The sequence below is a fragment of the Nipponia nippon genome, unplaced genomic scaffold, assembly GCF_047370975.1.
Source record: "Nipponia nippon isolate SJK-2023a ecotype South Korea unplaced genomic scaffold, ASM4737097v1 scaffold_4, whole genome shotgun sequence".
Taxonomy (NCBI): Eukaryota; Metazoa; Chordata; class Aves; order Pelecaniformes; family Threskiornithidae; genus Nipponia; species Nipponia nippon.
The window spans coordinates 81,411,675-81,434,646 of record NW_028262358.1 but is presented as its reverse complement, the minus strand read 5'-3'; the positions used below and the strand labels follow the sequence as shown (position 1 = coordinate 81,434,646).

Below are 22,972 nucleotides of genomic sequence, written 5' to 3'. Positions count from 1 at the left end.
ACTCTGAGCAGTGAAGATAATGGTGAATAGAACTATAAATGCCTCACCAATGTCCCTTTACACTGATGACTTCAATCAGTGTTTCATAACATATAGGATGCTGCAGTCTTTCCACACCTGAGATGAAATCTCTTACCACATCAATGTCTTAATCAGAAAAAATCATCCTTCTTTGCTTTTTACTGAAATTATGCTACTTCATAATATCTAGAATGAAAAAATATAATGAAATGTCACTACTATGACATTAAGATATAAAGTACTTTTTTTCTGGCTTTTGATTAAACAAAGATAACAGGTTCCAAACCTACAGGCTAATAACCATTAATCACCGTTAATCTGGAGTCTGGTGTCTGTCAGAAATCTGCTTTTTATGTATGTGTATCCTAGCATAAAGTACAATTTGATACCAAAATGAGTATGTGACATGACATGCTGTATTGTGCTACACCGTGTTCGTGGTGATTCCAAGAATGCTGCAAAATTGAGTATCTGCTTTGAAAACTAATTTCATAACACAGTTTCTCACAAACAACTGGTTTTACTCTGCATTTATGAAAAATTATGGCAACCATTATTGTTTCACTACTTACTTATAAATCAATCAGTAAAACAAAAAATTATTGGAAAAACAATACAAAGGAATATAAAAAGGAAAACAAAATATAATTTATACAACACTGATCACCTTTTTAGGCTCTGATGGGCCGAAAGTACAAGAGTACTTTCTCTCCCATTTCCAGGGCAAACATGGCACATGCCAGCTTTAGAGATGTAGTGAGGTCAACACCCACTACAGTGAAAACCTCCAAAAATTGGAGTTTTCCAAATCGTACGTCTCCACAACAATTCAACAACCAACCATATACAAATTCATTGTGTGCTGTTTGAGCACAAAAAAGATCCTGATTTGTACCTGAGCCATGTGTGTTTTATCATCATCACAGTCCCTAACTGCAGCATCTTACATATATGCATGTATTTTGAATTATAAATTTAAAAATATAACATCTTAAAAAAAACAGACATCTCACTCACTGCATCAAAGTTTGCTTATAAGCTCAGACAGGATCTCCATCACACTCTTCAATACATGGGGTAAAACTTTACCAATGGTGTAGCTCCTAATAGTACTTACCTACCCAAAAGTCTCTCCAGCTTTTTAAAGCATTTTTGCTGAATAACAGCAAGCAATAACCGTTTGTACCCAATAAACTACTTTCTGTGGCTGGAGCACAATACTGCAGAACTTGATTTGTCCAGAAAATAATGCTTGGATGCTGGTCAAACCTAGAATGTCTGCACATTCTACAAATTTCCTCTTTCAGTTCTTCACTATAAGCCCCTCCAAAATGAAACTATACTGGTCTATGCAAACCACTCATTCGGAAACACGCAAATGAATGACTTGCGATTTTTTCATTCTGCAGCTAGAGCTGCCACAGCTTAGACCCTAATTAATTAGAATTGATAGTAAGACACGCTCAGATAAAGGACAAAGGATAAGGCAAAGAGAGAAGGCAGGAAGGAGAAGATGGTATTCTAGGGCTTTTGACATTCCTCAACATAGTTTAAAAAAACACAGTTCCTAGTTCCACAATCCTATCTATAGTATGCATTTGCTGGTGCAAGCACATTTAACAGCGCACGTGAACACATGTGAAACAGTTGCAAGATCCACTTTCCAATATACAACCATTTAAGTCTCCCTTTTCTTTATTCTACGCACATAACGTGTCTTGGTATGGGGTGCTTTACATCGGCAACCTATAGGCTCTGATCCTCTCAGCAACGAAAGGCTGTAAAGGTCTTAAGCCCCTTCTTGATTCAAAGAACAGAAAAGGATCCTACCGACAGACTGCACAATCAAATAATCCAGACTCCAGGAGGACTACAGCTGGAGAGATCTTCTCCATGTCCCATTGCTCAGAAGCTAGTCTGCTATAGCAACTGGCAGTATATCGGCCATTAGCTGAAGGGAATCTTGTGCCATATGCTTATTAGCTGTTAAGACAGCTTTGAAGACCCTCATGAGTTTCTCTTTCCAAATAGAGGCACAAAATCTTGCTGATTATCTGAAAGCCTACAAATATTTGTTCCGGAAAGATGTAAGAAGTTTACTGTTGAGGGAAAAAAAAGTGTATGACACTTAAAAATGCTCTTGCTTATTGCTCTGACTCTTCTATTTAAGTATCATTTAAGGGATGCAGATCTTATATTCAAGACCCGTTTTCCTGGAACATAGGTGCCAAATCCACATTTAGCGGTGAAATTCACTTCCCCAGTAGACATGAACAGCTCATAAATCTTGTAGGCAGCTTTAGGAAAAACTGGCTTCAAGGATTGACAAAGATGTCATTTATATCTTTTTATATCAAAATTTATATATATATATATATATATAAAAAAAAAAAAAAATCTTTTGAACTGCAGCACACAGGCTTTCTCCTGACTCTCCTCTCTGGAGAACAAAAGTTAGATTCTCGGTACCTGGCACATCTTGGTGAGTCTCAAACTGCACCACAGGTATGGTGTGGCAGGTATTCCTCACCTTTCTCAGAGGCTTTTAACTTCTCTGGGCCATCAGGTCTCAAGCATTCCTGGAAAGCCAACTAAGACTAAGGCCTTACTCCTTCCACTTTACAAACAGCACAAGTTAGTCAAAGATAACTGGGAAGAAAGATAAGGACATGAAATGTCTCCTAGAAAATCCTTCCTCAATTTTAAGGTAATTCTGGAGAACAGATGACAGCACAAGTACTTCACAGCTACTAAGGGCTGGTTAACACCGTCCATGAGCAGGGAAGGAAAATTGTCTCACCCAGTTCATCCAAGATTTCACGCTTTCTTCTAACGAAGTCTGTGCCCCAGGAGCATTTTTCTCTTTTGTTGGCAAGAGCAATCTAGACTTTTACAATGTTTTTAGAGCTCACGCTGCAGCAAGCCATTCCTAATGCCATTTTGAGGAACAACACAATCTATGAAAGGACAGTCTATGGAAGTTTCAGAAAGACAACAAAGGCAACACAAAGGCTGGAGGAACTGCTGCCTACTTTAAGATTAGCACAGAAGACCATTCAGCCTCTGTATTTTGTGAATTATGGAGGGTAGTATGAAAAAACCTGAAACAGCTCAAATAAAGAATAGGCATATGTATGAAGACTGAGGACAGTTACACGTTCGCAACCAACATGAACGTATGAAAAGATACGATTTTTCATGTAATGTATCAACCAAAACTGGAAGGAGTCAGCAGTTGCCTTACTTCATCATTACAAGGTTCGAACACTTCCCAGAAAAATCTGACACTTGTCAGTCTTGAAGACAGCATGCAGAGTACTAATCCCATATCTGATGCGATAAAAAATTGTCATACCACAAAGCACAACATTTTTGTTGTTCTGATACCCAAACCTTCCAGCTGGACCAAGAAAGTAGGAGACTGGGATTTCTGCTGTCACAAAACCAGTCCAGAAATAGTCTTTTGTAGTTTTCTGATAAATATTCCACCCATATTTTCAGTTTCTTTATATTAAAGCAGAAGAAAAAAAAATGTGCTTGGTATTGATAGACCATATAAATGCATTCATGAAGCCAAACATGTTAAAAAATGGATAAAAAAGGAAGCTGGTACACAAACAGAAAAGCATAATAAAGTACATGAAGGCAGAAGTTCATAGGAGTAACAGGACTACACAAAAACTTCCTAAAATATAATCTTAATATGTATAGCCATGTGGAACAGAAAAGAGATTAATCAATCTCTCTGGTCGTCTACTTATACTACAAATCAATTTATCCACCCTTTTCGAACAAGACTTCCTAGATTTAAATCAAGTTTTCTCTACAATTTATTTGAATGACTAAAACCAAGACAGTTTTGAAACTTTCAAACAGTTATACATTTTAAGATGTTCTGGAATCAACTGCACCTTTGCATATGCAAAGGACTTTCTTTACTTCAGTACTGATATACAAACACCAACAGTAAAATATATTAAACACTATATTGACTCTGGGGAAAACACACACCCACCACTAGAGCTAACTCAGGATGACATTAGTATCCTCATTTATTATTCCACTGGAGCAACAACAAAAAAACCCCACCAAACTCAAGAACCGGAGAAGACTTAAAAAGAGAAGATAAATACACGGGAGAAAAATGGAGAGAGTTGTTACATTCTCTTCCTCTCTCTTTCCTCTTTAGAAGCACAGCAAACTTCTGCAGGTTACTGGGGCACACGGTCACCCAAACCATGGCCTTCATGTGTGGAACTGGGGTACTTACAGACAAAAAGATGTGAGAAAACCAAAATACTATTTGATTAGATCACATATTTCTGAAAGTGCCCTGCAATCAGTGACAGCACGTCTCACCGTCCGCCCTTCACTTTCCAAAGCGAGTCTGATTCAAGCCACAAGCAGTCTGAGCATTTGATGAGTTACTGCAGTAAACAAACACTTGTTTCTTTTGCCAGACTGCAGTACACTGAAGAGCAGGAACAATCATGTCTCTGCCCAAGTCCAGAGGTCTGACCGGCAAGTAAAGGCTCCTTTCCACTATGGGCAAACCTGGTTTATTTCAGGAGAGGTGAAGACAATTATTTCATCTCTCAGTTCGTACTCTAGCTAGGGTACTAGCCTCCATAAACGGCTACATCCCACTGAGAATTTCCTGGCCTGCACCCCATATTCAGCAATCATACTTCACAATCTCATTATATTGGAAATTACAGGGAAGAAAATATTTATCTGCACTGACTCCGACCACACTTGCAACTGCCCCACTGCCAGGGGATCTGAAAGGAGTAGTTTCTTCACAACTGTTTTCTGTGCTAATGATAGGATAAAAAGCAGCAAACATCAAAACAAGACAGTGTACAGAAGTCCAGCTATAACACTTTTTACTGGCACCATGATTCAAAACCTAGATGGATGGAAGAAGCTTATTTCATAATAATGTGAAAGTATTATGGCAGTTTCAAAACAAAGTTCTGGGTTTTTGTAAGAGAGATTACAGGAAAGGAAAATTCTAGCCTATTACAAACTACTTCCACTTCCAGATCTTGATTTGATTTTTTCGTATCTCTTTTATGTATTTTCTTCTTCAAGCATGAAGACTAAAAGTACTGGAAAAAACAACAATCTTGACCAGTACCCCGTAAAGCACCTTTGCACCCTTAATGATCAAGACACATACATTGAGTATAAACATGCTTTTCTTACCTCATAAGGCAGTTTATCAAAATATCCGTTTGTCGGCCATTCCCTGAGGGTAACAATGCTGAACTGTTTATTAAGGGTGTCCATTCCACAGCCATATTTTTCTTCATCCTCATCTTCATCAATATCGTTCATATCAATCATGGAAGTCTTAAGTGAAAGCACAGGTCTCTCTTTCACACCGTGTAGTACTACTGCATCCAATTCAGTGTAATAGTCCAGAAGAGAGCTGTTCACTTCCAGTCGGATTAAGTTTGTGGGAAAGTTTATCTGTTTGATACAAGGTGTGAATTGCCGAGCCTGAGGACCATTCACCTTTGTAGGTGCCTCGGACCAAAGGATTTCCCATCTGTGAAAGAAAAAATTGCACACACAGACAGTATAGGGATTAAAATCAGGAATTGCTTTAGTAACTTTGAACACAGTAAGACTGATTCTCTGTCAGAAGTACTTAACAAGTGAGAAACATGGTTGAAAAGACAATGAAAATGTTTTCCCTAGATTTGGTAAATATCCTCAGGATGAATTTAACAGGGCACACTAATTCATGACCTTAGCGTATTTTCTCTGCATTGCTAACTAACAAAACAAGCTGCATACTCATAGTCATGCACTTGTGTTAAAAGTACTGTTATTCACGCACAAGTTGTTCTAACATCTCAAAGGTAAGGTAATTGCAACAAATGGATTGCAGATGTCTCACAAGGATAGCATGTTAGTGTAAGTATGCAGGGAACAGTCTTGCCATGTAATCTAAATATACAGTCAGATGACCTCTCATTTCCCACAAGAGGTTTTCACAAAAAAAAAAAAAAAAAAGAAAAATCTACAGCTCAGACTCTAATATCAAACCCGTTCAAATTGCAGCATTTCAAATTATTAAAAAAAAAAAAATCTAAACTTCACTTCGTTTATCTGTCTAGGCAAGCAAAATATTCCTTTTAAAAGTAATTCACTGTCAAATTACCAAAGAAAATAGCATCTTCAAGTCATTTTTAAAGGGTCCTTTGCAAAAAACATTAGCATTTCCAAACTGCTAAACTGAAAAATTTTTCTCCACTTTGGTCCAGTGACAGAAGGAGGTTCAGGGCACACACAGAACTTCCATACATGCATCCTTACTTTCACACACAGACCTCAAATCTCCTCCAGTAAATGACAGTGAAACCTGGTGCCAACTGAGTAATCTGGAGAATCAAGTCTTATATTCATTAGGGCTTCAGTGCTCCCAAACTTGCCAAAAGGCCTGAAAACAGAGACATGCTCTTTACATCTGCATGGGTCCTCATCCAGTGAATGGATTTGAGAGGTCCTTTAGTCACTGATGCCCACCTTTTCCTCTCTCAAGTCTAGTTAATTCCTAAAGAAGGAAGCCTCCAGCAGTCACTGCTGCTACTCCCCTTGACAGTACGCTTACAGCGATCTCTGCATCCCGTGTGCATAAGCCAAACACTTCCACATCTACTCCATCTCTTTCCAATTGCTCTAGTCCCACCTTCAAGGATTTCTCTCAGGCTACTTGTCATGCCACACGCGTCTCAGAAACGCTGTATCTGCTCCCTAGTATCTCAGCATCTCGGCTTTCCCTGCCAGATACCACTACTCTGAACTTACAAGTATTGCTCAACACCGACATATACTGCAGAACACGGGGGGAAAAGAAATTAATTTAAAAAAAAAAATCAAACATGCTTTATTTTCCAGAACCAAATGCTTAAACTTTGTCCATCATGACAGAAAGTAAAACATAAGTAAGGACTTTCATTAAAACATAGCATATGGTATAAATAAGGCTTAGAAGCTTGATATTTGCTACTATTTCAAGGATAGGAAAAATAATCCGTATCGGCTGAAACTTCCATTTCACAATGGACATTTTCAGGTGTGCACAGATAAACTTTCCTATCCTACATCATGCTGCTCTCCACAAATACCTTACAGCAGAATGGGAGGCCTGCAGAAGTCTTCTGTCAAAGGAAAAAAAAAAAAAAAAGAAGTCATGAACTAAAAACAAATATGCAGGACTGGCGAATATATGGCACATCAGAAAGTACCAACGTAGGAGAGTGGACAACTCTACTGTAAGGTTAACAGTTCTTATAAGACAGAGTTATTACTAAGATTTCATTCATTTAGGAAATGAACGTCAACTCATGGCAAAAAGCAACAGATGTAGTCCCACTGTCACGCCCTCTCACACAGGTCGATTCCCTAAGCAAATACTTAATGTTGGCAATGCTCATGACCTTTCTTGAGCACATCAGATCACCATGTGACATTTTGCTTAGACACTTTCATATACCCACTCAAATTATCCTTAGGGAAACGCAAGGCTATTTTTTCACTAATTTAGCACACGCTGGACCATCAACTTTTAACAGAATGTATGTCAGTTATTGACTTCTCCTTTGGTGCCCCGGAGAGAGGATTATCTGGCAATAGCAGAGCTCTGGAAAAAAATAATGCATCTGGAAGTCTAGGTTCATCAAATTGCAGAGCAATAACCTCCTTCAGCAAGCAGTGTCTCTAGTTTCCAGTCTTTATAATAAACTAGAGAAAAGGAAAGACACACAGCATGACTTTACAATCTTGTCAAACTCCACATGACATACCAAGTGCTGATGAACAACAAGACCGGTGACTATTTTCCACTGTCCTTGTCATACTGTTTTCTTTTCAATAACAGCCCACCAATCTAACTTTAAAGGAGTTAGCTGTTGGAAAACCTCAAGTCTATCAGGTTGATTTGATGTTCCTCTCTGCCTTGGTGGCACCACACACAAGAACAGGCCATAGCAATTGCTCTGAGTCAGGGTTGGTAAATTCTTCCTGAGTGTAGGCATACTCTTAATACACCCGTTACTGCAACTGGAAGTGGTCTCTTCGTCTAGGATCAGCACTTTGACACTCAAATGGGCTACATGTAATCTGAATGGGAGTGAAGACTCCACAGTTGGAAATGGATCAAAAAAGTCTAATGTTCCAAGAGGCTTCAGTAAGAACCGCATTTCTTCTGTTCTGGAGCATTTTTTTGTTATGGTCATCCATTTCAAAATCCTTCAGAAGAAAGGCATTTTGACAGTCAGTCCTGGTTTGAGGGTGCATACCAAGATCAGCTTCCCTAATAGAGGTTGCCTGCATTTGTTCCAAGCTTAAGTTGCTCAATAAACTACTTAACCCAAAACAAAGAGAAATTGAATCTCAACAAATACCTGTAAAGAAGTCAAAGGAATTTCCCCTCCCCCTTTGAATTAATTAGGTAGCTCTCAAAAAATCAAGCAGAATTAAATGACTGAAGGTAGGACATTGTTCATCCTCAAGTCTTGCAGATATACAGTAGCAGCTGATCGAAGATGTTGCAATGAGAGTGCTTTGATAAGAAGGTTTCATCAGCAATGTGCTAGAAAACCTCAGTCTTTGCCATGAAAGCCTGAATGAGAGGCAATAACATCTGTATTATTTTCTCTAGTGATTGAAAAAAATAAGGACTTCAAGTGAAGTTTTTCCTTTCAGCTTTAATGGACTCAGTTCTCCCATTAGATTTCTACCTCATGAAGACAGCCAGGAACTCATTCTGCTCAAATTTCTGATACTAAAGACTCCATACACCTATGTGGTAAAAAAAAAAGAAATTCCCATTCTCCTTCCCTCACCGTGAAGGAAAATAGAGTCTAGTGATTTTTAGGCTGAGAAACATACTTGCAAGGTGTGCGTCAAATGGGAGCACATATTTAATGCTTGTTTAATTTTTTGTTGACCTAATGCTGTTGGAAAGCTTTTTAATGGCTAAGGTGATGCCTGAGTAGACCTGGTTACTTCTGAAGAAAATATATAATAAAGATTCTTTGGAGAAGTGAGTCCTAGGAAAAGTAATCAGATTTCTCACCAGTGAGACGAGATTAAACTTTGCCTGCAATCTGCTGAGATTTCTTGCATTATAAAATTGAGATTGGTATGGAAAATGAAGAAAGCACTATGTGCGATTCAAGCACAAAAAATAAATGCCCCATCCCAAGAAACTTATAGCTGTGTTAAAAGCCAAAAGAAGGGAAAGTTTCAGATCAACCAACAAGGAGAACATAAGGAAACTCAGAGAATAATATGACCACACCTTTGCTGAAACTGCAACTTCTGAAACAATTATAATAACGATATGCAATTGTAATACATCCCCATCTGCTCTTATCCAAGAGTGCTCCGTAAATAATCTGTAGGCTACCTACAAGAAAACGTCTCCTACCTGCTAACATGCCAGCGATGCTTCATCACACTAGGTTCAACGTAACCTGGAAAGTGCAGCACTGGCCACAGCTGTGAGTTTGTAAATACAGAAGGCAGGGACGACTGATCATGAGAACAGTTTTAGAACCATTCAGATCAAGGTGATAAGCAGAGTTCACAGCAGTCTAATTACTATGGGGGAATATGCAGCAGATTGTCATTTCTACTTTGAGAGTTCAATTCTGAAATACCAGAGAGAGGAGACAGGACTCCAAGAACACTCAGGGCACTTAAAATAGTAAAAGATATTTCAACTGCCCTGTCCTCATGAACTTTTTATGGGTTTCTCAAAAATGACTGTGTCCCATGAATCCAGAATACATTCTTCTATGACAGTCATCTGGACAAGAAAAAGCTGTTTCCCTGAAGATGTCAAAACAAGTTATAAGTAAGGATGCAAATGGCTAGAACTTGTGCATTACACAGAGGTGAGATACAGCCCTGAAGGTCCCTTATCACACTCTGACGTGGTGATGGTATCAGCAGTGTTTTGGGTGCCTTCATCTGAGATTCACAGGGAACAAAAGAACCATCTGAATGCCACTCTCTACAAGCAAGAGACTCACGATATTTTACATTCAGTACACTGCCTTTATGGTTTCACTCCCTTTATCAGAAGGGGGGATTTTTTTTTCTCATCAAACATTTTGATCCCTATCCTGGCTGCCAGCAAACAAATCTGCAACATTCCCATCTGGATTAGCATCATATTGCCTAAATACAATGAACTTCCTAATGGAAGGAGGGAGCCTTTTTTGTCCATCTTCCTTAGCCTGCTCCCCTGGTTGCAGCAGTTTCTGCCTCTACAGTCTTCACGACCTTCAGAAGGAGAAAGGAACCTCACATGCAGCAAACACAGCTGAGCTACGAGATATTGAGCCAAGCTGTTCATTTACAAATCAAACTCAGAATTTTGCTCAAAAGAGCATCTAGCAAAATTCAAAACAACATGGAAGAAACTAAATAGAAATAAACGGCAGGAACACACAAGGCAGAGTGCAACTGCTCCCAGCCAGTCAAGTGATCATGGTATCTCACCTGTGAGAAACAACCTAATCAGTGTCACACTTTCTGTGGAAAACAAGAAAAAAGTAATCACAAAACAATCTCCAATCTACTAAAGAAGCAATCATTGTAGAGCGGTAAGGACATATGCTATGAAACATCACCCCAAGCATGGCCACACATCCCAGACTAGTTAGGAATCTCTGGGTTTGAGCTTTTATAAAAGCACATGAATATGTGGTGTCACTATAACGTACATCAGATAAGAGAAACTGTCAAATTAAGTTAAAAAAAGACCACGACAGAAGAAGAACAGGGACGAATTTTTTCTTTTATATTCCAAATATAAAAAGCAAAGTTATTTTTTTAAAAGGAAGAAGTTGAAAAACTTCTGAAAAAAATTATTTCTGACGTGAAAGCTCCCATTTAAACACACACGAACCCTTCCTGTCTGACAGCAGCTCACTATTAGGTGTATCAAAATGTTTCAAAAGGGCTGAAACCAAAGAACTCATTAGGGAATCGCCAAGAGTAAGCCTTCTGCGTAAATGACGAGGGAAAAAAAAAAAACAGGAAAGAAAACATTTTCCTCATCACAGAAGCTAGCTATATCTTATCCATCAATCTAATACACTATGAGAAACAAAGAACATTCTCTTGGTTGGGTTCGGCTCACGCCAGTGTCAGCTGCAGTGTCCCCATCACACCTGTGTGGAGCTCTGCCTCTTCCACTGGCCGAAGAGGGACCCGTCGCTGTCACCAAACCCTAAGTACACAGAATGTGCACCACAGTACAAAACCTCGAGGCTACACTAGTATAACCACCATAGCACAACACAATACAAAATAGGGAGGGATTTCTGCACCACGTAAAAACAGACTACACGCTACAATATTCCCTTAATCTCAGATTATTAATTTTTGTATGGATTTTCTGCACTCAGATAATTCACGTAACAAATCTGTACGTGGATACTAACATATGTTAGCATAGTTTAAGAAATTACCAAACACTTCTCACCAGCCAAGGTGTGAGTGGCACTAATGAAAAGCATAAAAGGTCTCCATGTATAAAGACAGCAGTTTCTCTGACATTTATAATTTTTAAAAATTGTTTTATGCAGAGGAGAGTGATGTAATGTCTTCTGTGTTTAAAGCAGCAAAAGATATGAGAGGATAGAGAATCCTCAAATTGCTGGAAGCTGGTTAAACCATAATGAAAAGCTTCAAATTAACCGTTGTGTTTTAAGCATTAGAATTATTTAGGAACAATTACATTCCATTCTGAAAAATAAATGCTTATTCCCATTCCACAAAAAGCTGATCCTACCTTTAAAAAGACTCCGAATAAAGCTGATCTTAGTGTCATACAAAGCTGTAACTGACAGCAGTATTCAGTGCACCAGCAACAGAGGAATATGACTAAAGACCTTTTTCTGAACACCTGCATAAGTCGTTTTTTCATGCAACTGAAGCACAAAGTGAGCAACAGAGCAACACATTGGCCAACTATGTGGGCTACAGCCATTTTTTTACAAGAATATATAAAGTCCTCTTGAGTAGGGACTGTGGTACACCAAGTCCTTACAGAGCCTGTTATAGGTTAGAAGCTTTTGCACACAGCAGTGTCTTGGGTGAGCTGATGTTTTAAATATTAAACAAGGAGAAAAAAAAAAGATTACTCAGCTGGACTAGTATAATCCACTAAGCATAACATTTAAACAAGTCTCAACAGACTTTTTCCTCTCAACAGTTTTGACTCCACCGTTAATTTGGCCTTCTTTTCATATCAAAGTAAGAACTGGTGAAAAGGAACCTTTCTACACTGGTGTTCAAAAAGAAACAGATCCAGAGCCAGCAGATAAAACAAAGCAGCACTTCAAGGTTTTTAGGTAATAAGGTGATTTAAAATTGAGTATCAAAATAGTCAGAAGAGGAAAACAAGGTTCTAAGTGCCCTTCGAGTAACTGGGACATGGCCTTTTTTAACCGAAGAAAATAGTATGGCAGTTCTCCAAGTCCAAAACATCAGCTAAACACAGAATCACCTGAGATTATCTGCAGCATTCCACCTTCAAAAAAATAATTCTTAGTTGACACCTCAGAGAATTTTTGGAAGTGAAAACAAGGAACCAAGAACTGAAGCAGAAGAGACCACGTTCTTGCAGCTCTTCGTATTCCCTTCATAAAGGTGAGCAAATGAACAGAGAAAAAATACTGCATACCTCATCATGTTTGTCCCTTTCAGAAGAAAGAAGGAGACAAACCACATGTGCAGCTCTGAACAGACAAGTCCTGCTGAGGAAAGGTAAGCCAAAACAAAAAAAAAAAAGCCCCTCTAACACTTCTCTAGCATCAAGATTGGCAAGTACTGAAGATGCAGCACAGTCAACTGGTTCACAGGCTCCCTGAGACAACCTTCTTCTAATCAAAAATGTTGTTAACCTAGGTAGGCAGAACAGAAGATACTCCTTCCTACAAATTAAAAAGCAGGGTCCTGCAGAAACTTCATCCTTTTTATGAAGAAGGGAAAGTCTGAGCTCCCACTCTGGCCACACGCCAAGAAGAGTCATAAAGCACATCCCAAAAAGTTTTATTAGTATTTTCACTTCCATCTCCTTTCAGCTCTCTGAACAATTTTCTCTTCTTTTTAGTGCACCTTACTAAATAGCTCCTTCAGTCAACATTTCTTGAGCTTTCCTTCAACACTTCTTGGTCTTTACACAAAACTAAAAAAAGTGTATTGTTTTAAGAACCAAAACCTAAACAGACATTTTTATAAAGTAGCATTAGCTTATTACTCAGAATTATATCCTTGTATTGCCCTGCAGCACACTATCTTACTCTTACTCTAACGCAGTATTATCAACAGTTACAGAAATAATCTCTACATAAATCTGTGCTACATCATAAAATAAAGAAGTAAAATCTACATCATAAAATAAAAAAGTAAAATGAAAGTTCACAGAGTAATTGGCCAAAAGTCATTTCACATTAGGTTCTAAGTTCAAAAGTCTTAAAAGCTGCCTTCACTACATACCATCCTATAAATAAGTTCTGCATTACAGTGCCAAACGCACTCCTACTTCTGAAGTTAGGCGGCCTATTATTATTAGTTTGACCTATCACTGTTCCTTGAATTCGGATGTTTACTTTAGAGCTATCCAGTATTATCATTATCATTAGAAAGCTGTAAAACAAACAACTGCACTAAACAACAGTAGATGACAGAATCACACAAAATATATTAATTGGGAATTTTGAATATATTAACATGACACCTGATGATTTTCTAGCTGCTTTGAATAAACATCAATGGCCTAGTATTAGGAAGCATGGGATACTAAGTTAGACCTAGAAATATGCTTTTTAGCTGTACCTGTAAAAGGCAGGTCACGGAAAAAACACCCGGCATCCAATTTAACACTGCTTATAGCGCCAAAGCGTGCATTTTAAAGGAATACAGTATTTGTTGGCACATTATTTTCTGCAGGATACATTTTGTCTTTCTGCTATCAGTTCTCCTTTCCTTTATGGGTTTGGTATCATTTAATCTCTTTTTGATGTATACAGAATACTTTGATTGACTACACTGACAGCTTTTCCCAATGTTTTTCTGCACTATGTGCTTTTACCTGTACCCTTCCATTTCTATTTCCCCACTTCCTCACTAAGAGCTTCACACCTCATACACAGTGTTTTTCTTTATGATCTTAGCATCCCCCAGGTCCCCATCTTCCTGCCCCCTCCCCTAACTGGAATTTCATCAGGAGTTCCTACTATGAGGAAAACCAAGAGGATCAAACCAGCTTCTTTTAGTCTATGAAGCAAATGAAAAAATGAAGTTTGGCTCACACCCTTTGATCAGACCAAAAATAAAGATCAGACAAATGGCATCACCTTTTGTCCAACTGTTCAGTGCCTCTGGTTTTGGCCTCATTTCCATATGAACAGTTATAGTGCCTGATTGTACTAGACATACAACCTAAAGCATGCAGAGAGAAGAAAGAGTTTATGGCTACTTGAAGCAGGATGATACAGCAACTGTGAATCCTCAGCCTCTTCTACACAATTTGCTCTTCTTATTGGAGAAAGAGAAGAACTCAGAACTACCATTTCAAAAGTGATTTTTGTACATAAATAATAATTATTGCTCATAAAAATTCCAACACAAAAACTATCATTAAACAAATTAAATCTGGTATTAGGATCTGCATTAATTCCTACAAAAAAAATCCACATCTCTGAAGCTGCTATAAAAACATGTCACTACAGTTTTAAAAACATGCAGAAATAAAGAAAGTGTTAGTGGGTCAGATACAAAACACAGAAATATTAGGAAGTAAAGTTTGCTAAACAGCATTATTTGTAGCATTTAACATCTCACGGGAAACCATAAAGGAGAAAAAAAAATTACCTTACTTCAGCTGGTGGATTTTGTGAGTAAGGATTTGCAGAGCATGCCAAAATCCTGACTACAGCTCCAGGATGATACGTTTCCAGAATGTGCACTGCAGTGGGATAAACTGGTTCCTCAAAAGCGAGTTCCACATAGTCCTGGCTACAGAAGGTGGGTGGCGTCCTCTTGAACGGCAGCCGAGCACTAGGGCAACGATCCCACCAGGTGCCGTAAGTTCGAAAGACGGCAGTCTGAGTAAAGTCACCAGAACTAGGGTACACGTTTGGAATACCTGCTAAATTCCACATGGTATATGACATGCTGTTTTCACTACCGTAGTGAGAGCTGAAATCCAACACTTCTTTGGCATACTGAACTATTTCAACATTGATAGGTAAGGCTCGGGTGTTTGATTCAATAGCCCTCCGGCTGTTCATTTCTCCTCTCGTCGCTGTCCTAGCTCGGCGCCGAAGGCACATATAGTAAAACATGCTCAGAACTGTTAACATGGGAAACACCGGTGACATCTAGATACGGCTCAGGAAGATGTGAAAGGTCAGGAGTCCTTTATAAGGTGCATTAACTGCTTGTGGTGTTTTGGAAAAGAGCTGATAAAACAGAATGAATAAACATAGTGAGCAGATAAAACATTCTTCAAAAAGCAAACTGTACTCTTTTGAATATCCTCTTAAACGAAGTATTGCTACTAAAACATTAATAAACTATTACATTTTATTGGAAGACAGTTATTTAGTTGGAGGCTACTAAGTGTGGCTTCCCATTTACTGTGTTTAAAAAAAGAGACGACTATGAAGAAACATTAGCCAAAACTAGCACTCAAGCAACAAAAAGACTAATGGTTAAATTAAGCATTATTTTCAGGGATTTACTAAGAGAAAAAAATCTTGCACTGACTTATGGAAATGAAATCCAGTATGAAATGAAATCTGGCCCTTGCAGTAAACAACTGTAGAAGAGTATCTGAAGGTACTGCTAAAATTATCCATAATACAGTTTTGAAATACTTAAACTAAAACCGACTTTTAAACAAAGTACTGAGGTACCTAGTCACGCTGCAGCAGTATAGAGCTCAACAAAACCCAAGTTATTTCACTGCTTATATTTTGCAGTAAGACTGCTCCCAGACCCAAATTAGTTCATTTAAAGCTAGCTCAAGCATCTCTATATTATATTATAATCTGGAGAGTAAATACACCCTTCAAAGACAGCTCATACAGAAAGCTGGACAGCTACTCCAGCGAATTGTTTCCTCTAATTTGTTCCCATAATTTGTCAATGGTTTTAAGAGTGAGAAGAGCGAGCTTTGGCCAGTTAATCTAAACCAAAAACTTAACCCACCACTTCCTATATCAGAGCACTAGCCTGAAACAGACTCACAAAAATACTGTCTTTACCCTTTGAAGTTGTCCATGACAGCATTCACCAATGACAGAAGGGTCACCAGCCTCCTGAAGGATGCTCAGAATTCATTAACGACATCATCTTCCTTTAAGCCAAGCAACAAAGTAAGTCTTCAAGAGAGTCCTGGCATCAGAAGCAGAAGTCCCCATAGAAAGCATTTTACTTCTGACAAGAGAAAATATTTTCATTTATGTAACAATTCAGCTAAACACAAAATGTACTAGATCTGCATACTGCCAGGCCACCTAAAAAATCAACACAAAACATACTAATAATTAAGGACACCGACGTGCTTTGCACAGCCTACACCAAATCACAAGTAAAACAAACAAGCAGGTTTAACAATTAGAAAAAGCCAAATTAAAGGTAAGTCTCTTTAGTAAACTTTCCTATTTACAACAGTGAAGAAATATTTATAGCTGAATGTTGCCTTCAGGACACAGGAGGCCTGTATCATATTCCCTACTAATAAAGATCCTCTTACATATGCTTGTCCCATATTTAGCAGCCGCTCCATACCTGCGTCATATAAACTGTTACGTTTACCAACACACAACGAAACGTGGAACGTATTCTCTGATTTCTGCTAGCAGTACGCAACACAACTGGGCAATAACACAGCACTCCAGAATTCACATCCTCCAGTACCGCAAACTGTTTCTTACAAACTGGCCTTCCAATTAACTCGTTTATCAGTTTGATTACGAAATAAGGAGTAATGCCCATAACCTGTTAGAGGCCAAAACAGGATGACTAAGCATGTCTCAAAATAGAATGAATGTTTCTTCAACAGCCTGTACTGGAGTTGCCGGTTAGTTTACCGCAGTACACATACTGTGGCAATCACTGAACCAACAGAGGTGACTCTTCCATTGCAGAAGAAGCATCAAACAACTAACACGATGCCTCACATTGCCTGGCAGACAAACCACACATTTAATGTTTGCAATGGGTACAAGTGAGACCATACTTTATAAAGTTTTTGGAAGCATAAGCTTCAAGTAGGGTAAATAATTAAACAAGTGGAGACAAAACAAAATTACTTTTGCATGCCTCTATATAAATCCACTGTGAGTGTTTCTTAGGTAAATTGCTTGTTTCCCATACTCACAAAACGCATACAGATGTACAAACAACTCTCTTCTGCTTGAACGTTGCCAACAAAAAGGCGCTTGTGGTAACAGATAAGGACAGGCTGGACTATTTGACCCTCTTACTCGTGACAGCGAGAAAGTTTACTAACGAAGCGTTCACTTCTCACTTTCTTGCCTCTTCTATTATTAGCTTTTTGTTTAGTTCCTGTCCTTCATTCAGTTTCACATGTTGACATAGCTGTCAACAACATGACTTACTCTTGCCATTCGGTGCAGAAGGGAATGCATAAGACGACATGCTGGATCCCCTTCAAGCTCTCCTGGAATGCCAAAACCCAATAACGTCACATTTCCCCCAAACATCCTGTCGAACCACCTTTTAGAAAAGGCCCTGGGAAAAAAACAGCGCAACCCCCAATCTCTCCTCCTTAAAAAAAAAAAAACAAACACCCAAAAAAACAAAAAAGAAAAAAAACTCCTCCAAATTGAAAATTGTTATTTTATCTTTTCAGCGTGGAGCTGCTCTAAGATGGAAGTGAAGATTACAAATCCATTCCCCTTCTGGATTTTTCCCTCTTAAAAAGAAAAATCTATTTACAGAATATGCCAACAGACATAAAGCTTCAACAAACTTCCTGCTGTCAAGCCTGGAATCATGTGTAGACCAGCATATACACCAGCTTCTAACTCAAAATTTCACTGATTAACATGGTTTGAAGGCTGCTCCATGGAAATGATGGCTTTACAGAGCTCAATTTTAAGAATCATTCAGCTGGAGTACTTCAAGATCAGGTGCGAATCACTGATCTCATATACGCATCCTACACAACCGCACGCCTGCACTGCAAACTCCAGGCTTCCTCTGGCCACGGCCTGGAGCTCTTACAGCACTGCTGTAAAACCCAGCTGTGCTCCCTACCAGCTTGTCAAACCATAACCAGCTGGTTCAGAGCTGTGCATCAACCAGCTGGCCAGTTTAAGTCAGGCCTAACAGAGCAGATAACCTGAAATCATGCTGCAGATTTTCCATTAGCAGAAACATTAATTTGGGTCATTCCCCCTCTACCAACTTGATGGTTTTCATAAAACCTGTAAAAATTTGATATCCTTGACACTGGCGCCACTTTGTCAATTTTGGCTGACACTGGTCAACAGGCTCAGAAGTAAGTAGGAAGAAACAGGGAAGAGCATACAGCTTTCACAAAAATGTATTAGTCTAAACAATACAAGTGGAGGTAATTTATTTCTAAAGAGTTAAAAGCAATATAGGATTTAGTAGTTTATAACAAGTAAGAGGAAACAGAAGACTTATAAAAGAAGGACAAATAAGCATTGGGACTACAATACAAATAGGAACTCTTCGCATTTTAAAAGAAGCATTAAGAATTGTGTGGAGTTAAAAAAATTGCTCAGCAGGTTAAAGGATAATAACCTAGCAAAAGAATTACATTAAATACAGATCAGTAGGGCCAGATGATATAGAGAGATTTTTTTCAGGAACTACCACAGGTCAAGCTGATTTCCAATTAAAGGGATTTAACTGTGCAAAAAAAGATAAAAACACAGACTCAGGCCTATGCAAAGCATCAAGATAAACAGCTCTGGAGCAGAGCAGTTCATGTACAGGAAGCGTATGTATGTGGAAGCGTATGTGGAAAACTCCTCCCTCCCCCAAACTGCTTGATTTTTTGAGAGACCCATTTGCGCCTATGCAACTATACTTTCCAATCTCTGGCAGCATCTTTGGCCTGTTGTATATTATTCATTTTCTTTTCTACAGGCATAATTATGCCAATCTGAAGCTTAATAAAGATTTCTTTTAAACGTGTCTTATTATCCTCCTCCCAAGCACCAGCCTTCTATTTCTTTTCTTTTATTTTGTTTCTTTCATATCACAATTTTTTTCTGACAAGATACCATTAAATAGACTGAAATGGCACTATTAAATACCAGGACCTTCAGCAGCCACCACAGACTAGCACAGAGGGTGTTCATGGTTTGGTTAGAAACAAAAAGCGATATTCTATGAACGCACAGCAACTGTTGTGCCCTCCCCTCTCTGCTTCACAGCCACCTCTCCAGTCGGCGCTGCTGGGGAGCCAGATGAGTCCTGGGGCCTGTCCAGCCAGACACCAACCACTCCTGCAAGACAGCGTAGCTTTTTATTCTGTTCATCTCCCCAAAGCAACTCGCTGCCAGTTAACATGAAGTCAGTGCTGGCTCGAGGGGGCAGTAAGACCGCAAGAGCCCCAAGTCAGACCAGCTCAAAGAGCCACAGAAATGTTACCTCCAGTTTTACCAGACAGACAGGACTCCAGAAAACCAGATTGGACTAGACCTGGAATAAAACTTTCCTAAGAGAGAGAGAGATGCTACCTCCTTTCAAAATACCTTAGAGCTCACCACATTGTTTACAATCTCTCCTATTCACATCATTATTTACTTGACTACTATCTCAATTATATGGGCAAATTTCCTTTTTCTATGATGATTAACCCTTCTTCCCTTCATGCAACACATACAGAATGCCTTTTAAGACTGTAATTCGCTATTTCCTTCTTTCAAACACAACAAACCTTGGCAAAGGAAAATGTCTTATGGTTTCTGTACAGATTTCATGGGAACAGGTACTAATTAAACTAAAGCACTCAAAAGCACTAGATGTCTTCAGTCTATTTCGCCTCTTTTTACAGGGAGTTTATGTACACAAATTATTTTCACGCTTCCAAGCAACCCAACCTGTTAATGATTATTGCACCTATTCATTTTGGTTGTTTTTGCAAATGCAGCTCCACAGTATTCACAGTTTCATCCCATGAGAGCAGAAACAGGACATAGTTACATAGTTATTCACCAACCAGACTGCTGGGAAAAGGTGGGGAATATACAGAAAAATACTGGGGATTTGGAGGGCCTACAAAGTGAAGGATGTGTGTAAAACCGTAACAAGTAACAGATATTAGACATACAAAAAAATGAAAGATGTCATATTTCGTCCCTGAGCCATCCCTGGCAATGCATCTGTTAGACAAGAGTTCGTACTATTTCAAGAGAAGCAAATGTTGTATATACAAGTCATGTATATACCAGGTTTGATTTTTAAAGCCAGAGAGGTAATAATTCCTCTTTACACCAGCTTTGCTAATCTCACACTTGGGAGTACTGTGCAGAGTTTTCTTTCACTTGACTATAAAAGAAACAGCAACATTGACAAATTACAAAGAACGTATAAATGACAAAAACAATAGATTGTATTATCTCTGAAGAAAGATTAATGCAATTTAATATATGCATCTTAGATAAAAGATGGTAAATAGGAAATCTCTTAATTATCTTTGCACATTATTGCACAGAGGGAATACCGGAACCTTACATTACAGGCTAAATCAGAGTATTTTTACCGCAGGTTAGCATCTCTCACTGTTAATTACCTAGATTATACCAACATCTACACTCAACTTGTTGAAACTAGAAGCTAATATTAATTAAAAATTAATAAGCTCTTATAGCATACTTTAAACTTGGGCCCCCCTTGCCGTGTTTCTTCCTGTACTGTGTTCTGGCACTAAAAACATAGCCATTTTACGTATTTCCAACTTACAACTTTACAGTTTGGAAAAAAAAAAAAAAAAGGAACATTATGACAATTCCATCTATTTAAAATCTTGCTTGTGTTGCCCCCATGAGCACCAAAACATGCAAAATCCAAGAATTTCAGACTACTTCACTGACTGACTGTTCCCTCCTTCTAGGACCAGAAGTCATTGCGTGGTTTAGCATCGCAATGTAACAGTGACAAATGTTCTTTAGGCATCTATTACACGGTCCAGGTGACCCCCCTGCCTTCTGGAGGTGGTCTTCACATAGAACAGAAATTGTTTCTCAATATGTGCAAACCATCAGGTAGCCCCTTTTAAAAATGACTCATTCTACACAAAGTTTAAAGTCACCAGCGTTATACCGCTTCATTTTGAACAACTACCCTTCCAGCTACGGCGAAACTCTCCTCCTCAGGCCAAAAAAAAACCAAAATCCCCATTCAATACTACTTTCAGTAAGCAATTCAAGCGCGTTCTTCGTCTCATTTTTCTCTTCACAACGCTGTACTACCTCTCCACGCAAGTCATATTCTGTAGAGCATCTACTTGCTGCTGCCCTGCCTCCTCACTGCCCTGAGCGCAGTCACCAGGCCACGCAGTCCTCTCCCACTCTCCACACCCGCCTGCGCCGGTGACAGTAAGTAACCGCTGACACGAAGCGAGGCGCCCCGGAGCACGCACCTAAATGAACAAATAAACACACGCTGCTATTCCGTGGTGTTGTGACCGGGCAACCGGGGTAACGAGGTGCAACTCCGGCACCCCCCCGCGGGGCCCAGGCCGCGGCCAGCACCGACGGCGGCGCGGCGCTCCCAGCGCGGCCGGGATCCGCGGGGCAGCCGACGCGCACCGCCGGCCCCAGCGCCGCCCGCTCCTCCCGCCGCCCTCCCGCGCCTCCCTACGACTTCGCGCTCTTCGCCGCCAGACCCCCTCCCCCAGGGGCAGGTCTCGCCGAGGCCCACGGGCACCGGCGGGGCACCCCCACCCTGCGGCGGGCGGGGCGGCCCGGTGCCGCCACTGCCCTCCGGGTCCCCTCCCTGAGGCGCCGACGGCAGCCCGCCCCGGCCCCGCCAACCACCGGCCCTGCGGCCCGGCCCCCGCCTCCGCCGGGCGGGCAGGCACGCACACACCTGCGGCCGGCCGCACCCGCCGCGCAGGACCGGCAGCGGCACCGGCAGCCGCGCCGGGCTGCTCCCGGGCCCGGCGCTGCCAGGCCGGGCGGGGGCGCGGAGGGGGGTGGCCGGCACCTGCCGCCCCGCCGGGGCGACCCCCCTGCTCCCGGCCGCGTCCCGAGGGGAGGGGCGCCGGTAGGCAGCGCGGCCCCCCCGCGCCGAGCCGCCACCCTACCCCGTCCGGAGGGCGGAGCGGCCCGGGCCGCCACCGCCGCCGCGCCAGGCGCCGCCGGAAGCCCCGCACGGCGGCCGGGGCGGGGCGCCGGAGGAAGCGGCGCGGGGGCGGGGCTGCCAGCTGCGCCCGCCCTGCCTCGGCGCGGGGCGGGGCGGGCCGCGGCGGCCGGTGGCGGGCTGAGGCGGGCGGCGGGCCGCTGGCTGAGGGGGGCGGCGGGCCGGCCCGGCGTCCTTGTCTGTGTTTTAATTGCAAAGTCAAGGGGAAAGCGGTGGTTTTGTTACGCTGTGCGGCTCAAGCCCGCTCGGGCTTGCGCCGTTTTACCTCCGCGGGCGCGGTGAGGCGCCCGCTGGAAGCCCGCCTGTCCCTGGCAAGCCCCAGCCTGGTTCCTCCCAGGGCTTCTTCACAGGCGGCTTCAAAGCCTCTCCCTAACCCCAGCCCGACCGGATCGTGCACTTACTTAACCAGGTGCCTTGAGTCCCCGGCGTGTCGTAAGGGTGGCCCTCATCTGAACTGGTCTTCATGTGGTGGCCCCGGGGTGCCGGGCTGGCGCATCGCCACGGAGGTGTCGTGTTTCGGTTCCACGGCCCGAGCCCTCGTGCT

General features: G+C 41.0%; 1 protein-coding gene across 18 annotated transcripts in view; it reads right to left on the bottom strand.

Annotated features, from left to right (window-relative positions):
• FBXL4 (F-box and leucine rich repeat protein 4) overlaps positions 1-22,449 on the bottom strand; it is a 70,658-nt gene extending 48,209 nt beyond the window's left edge. For 3 of the 18 annotated variants that reach the window (XR_015708028.1, XM_087773733.1, XM_087773734.1), the window contains exons 1-5: positions 16,852-17,646; positions 16,326-16,497; positions 14,929-15,518; positions 7,161-7,193; positions 5,230-5,575 (exon numbers count right to left, since the gene is read on the bottom strand). Coding sequence is in view for 16 of the 18 variants with exons in the window: in XM_087773733.1 (XP_087629859.1) it covers positions 5,230-5,575; positions 7,161-7,193; positions 14,929-15,437 (888 nt within the window). In the remaining 2 variants the exon portion in view is untranslated. The other 15 variants (XR_015708027.1, XM_087773720.1, XM_087773724.1 and 12 more) reach the window with 14 other exon arrangements.
• Positions 22,450-22,972: the final 523 nt, after the last annotated feature.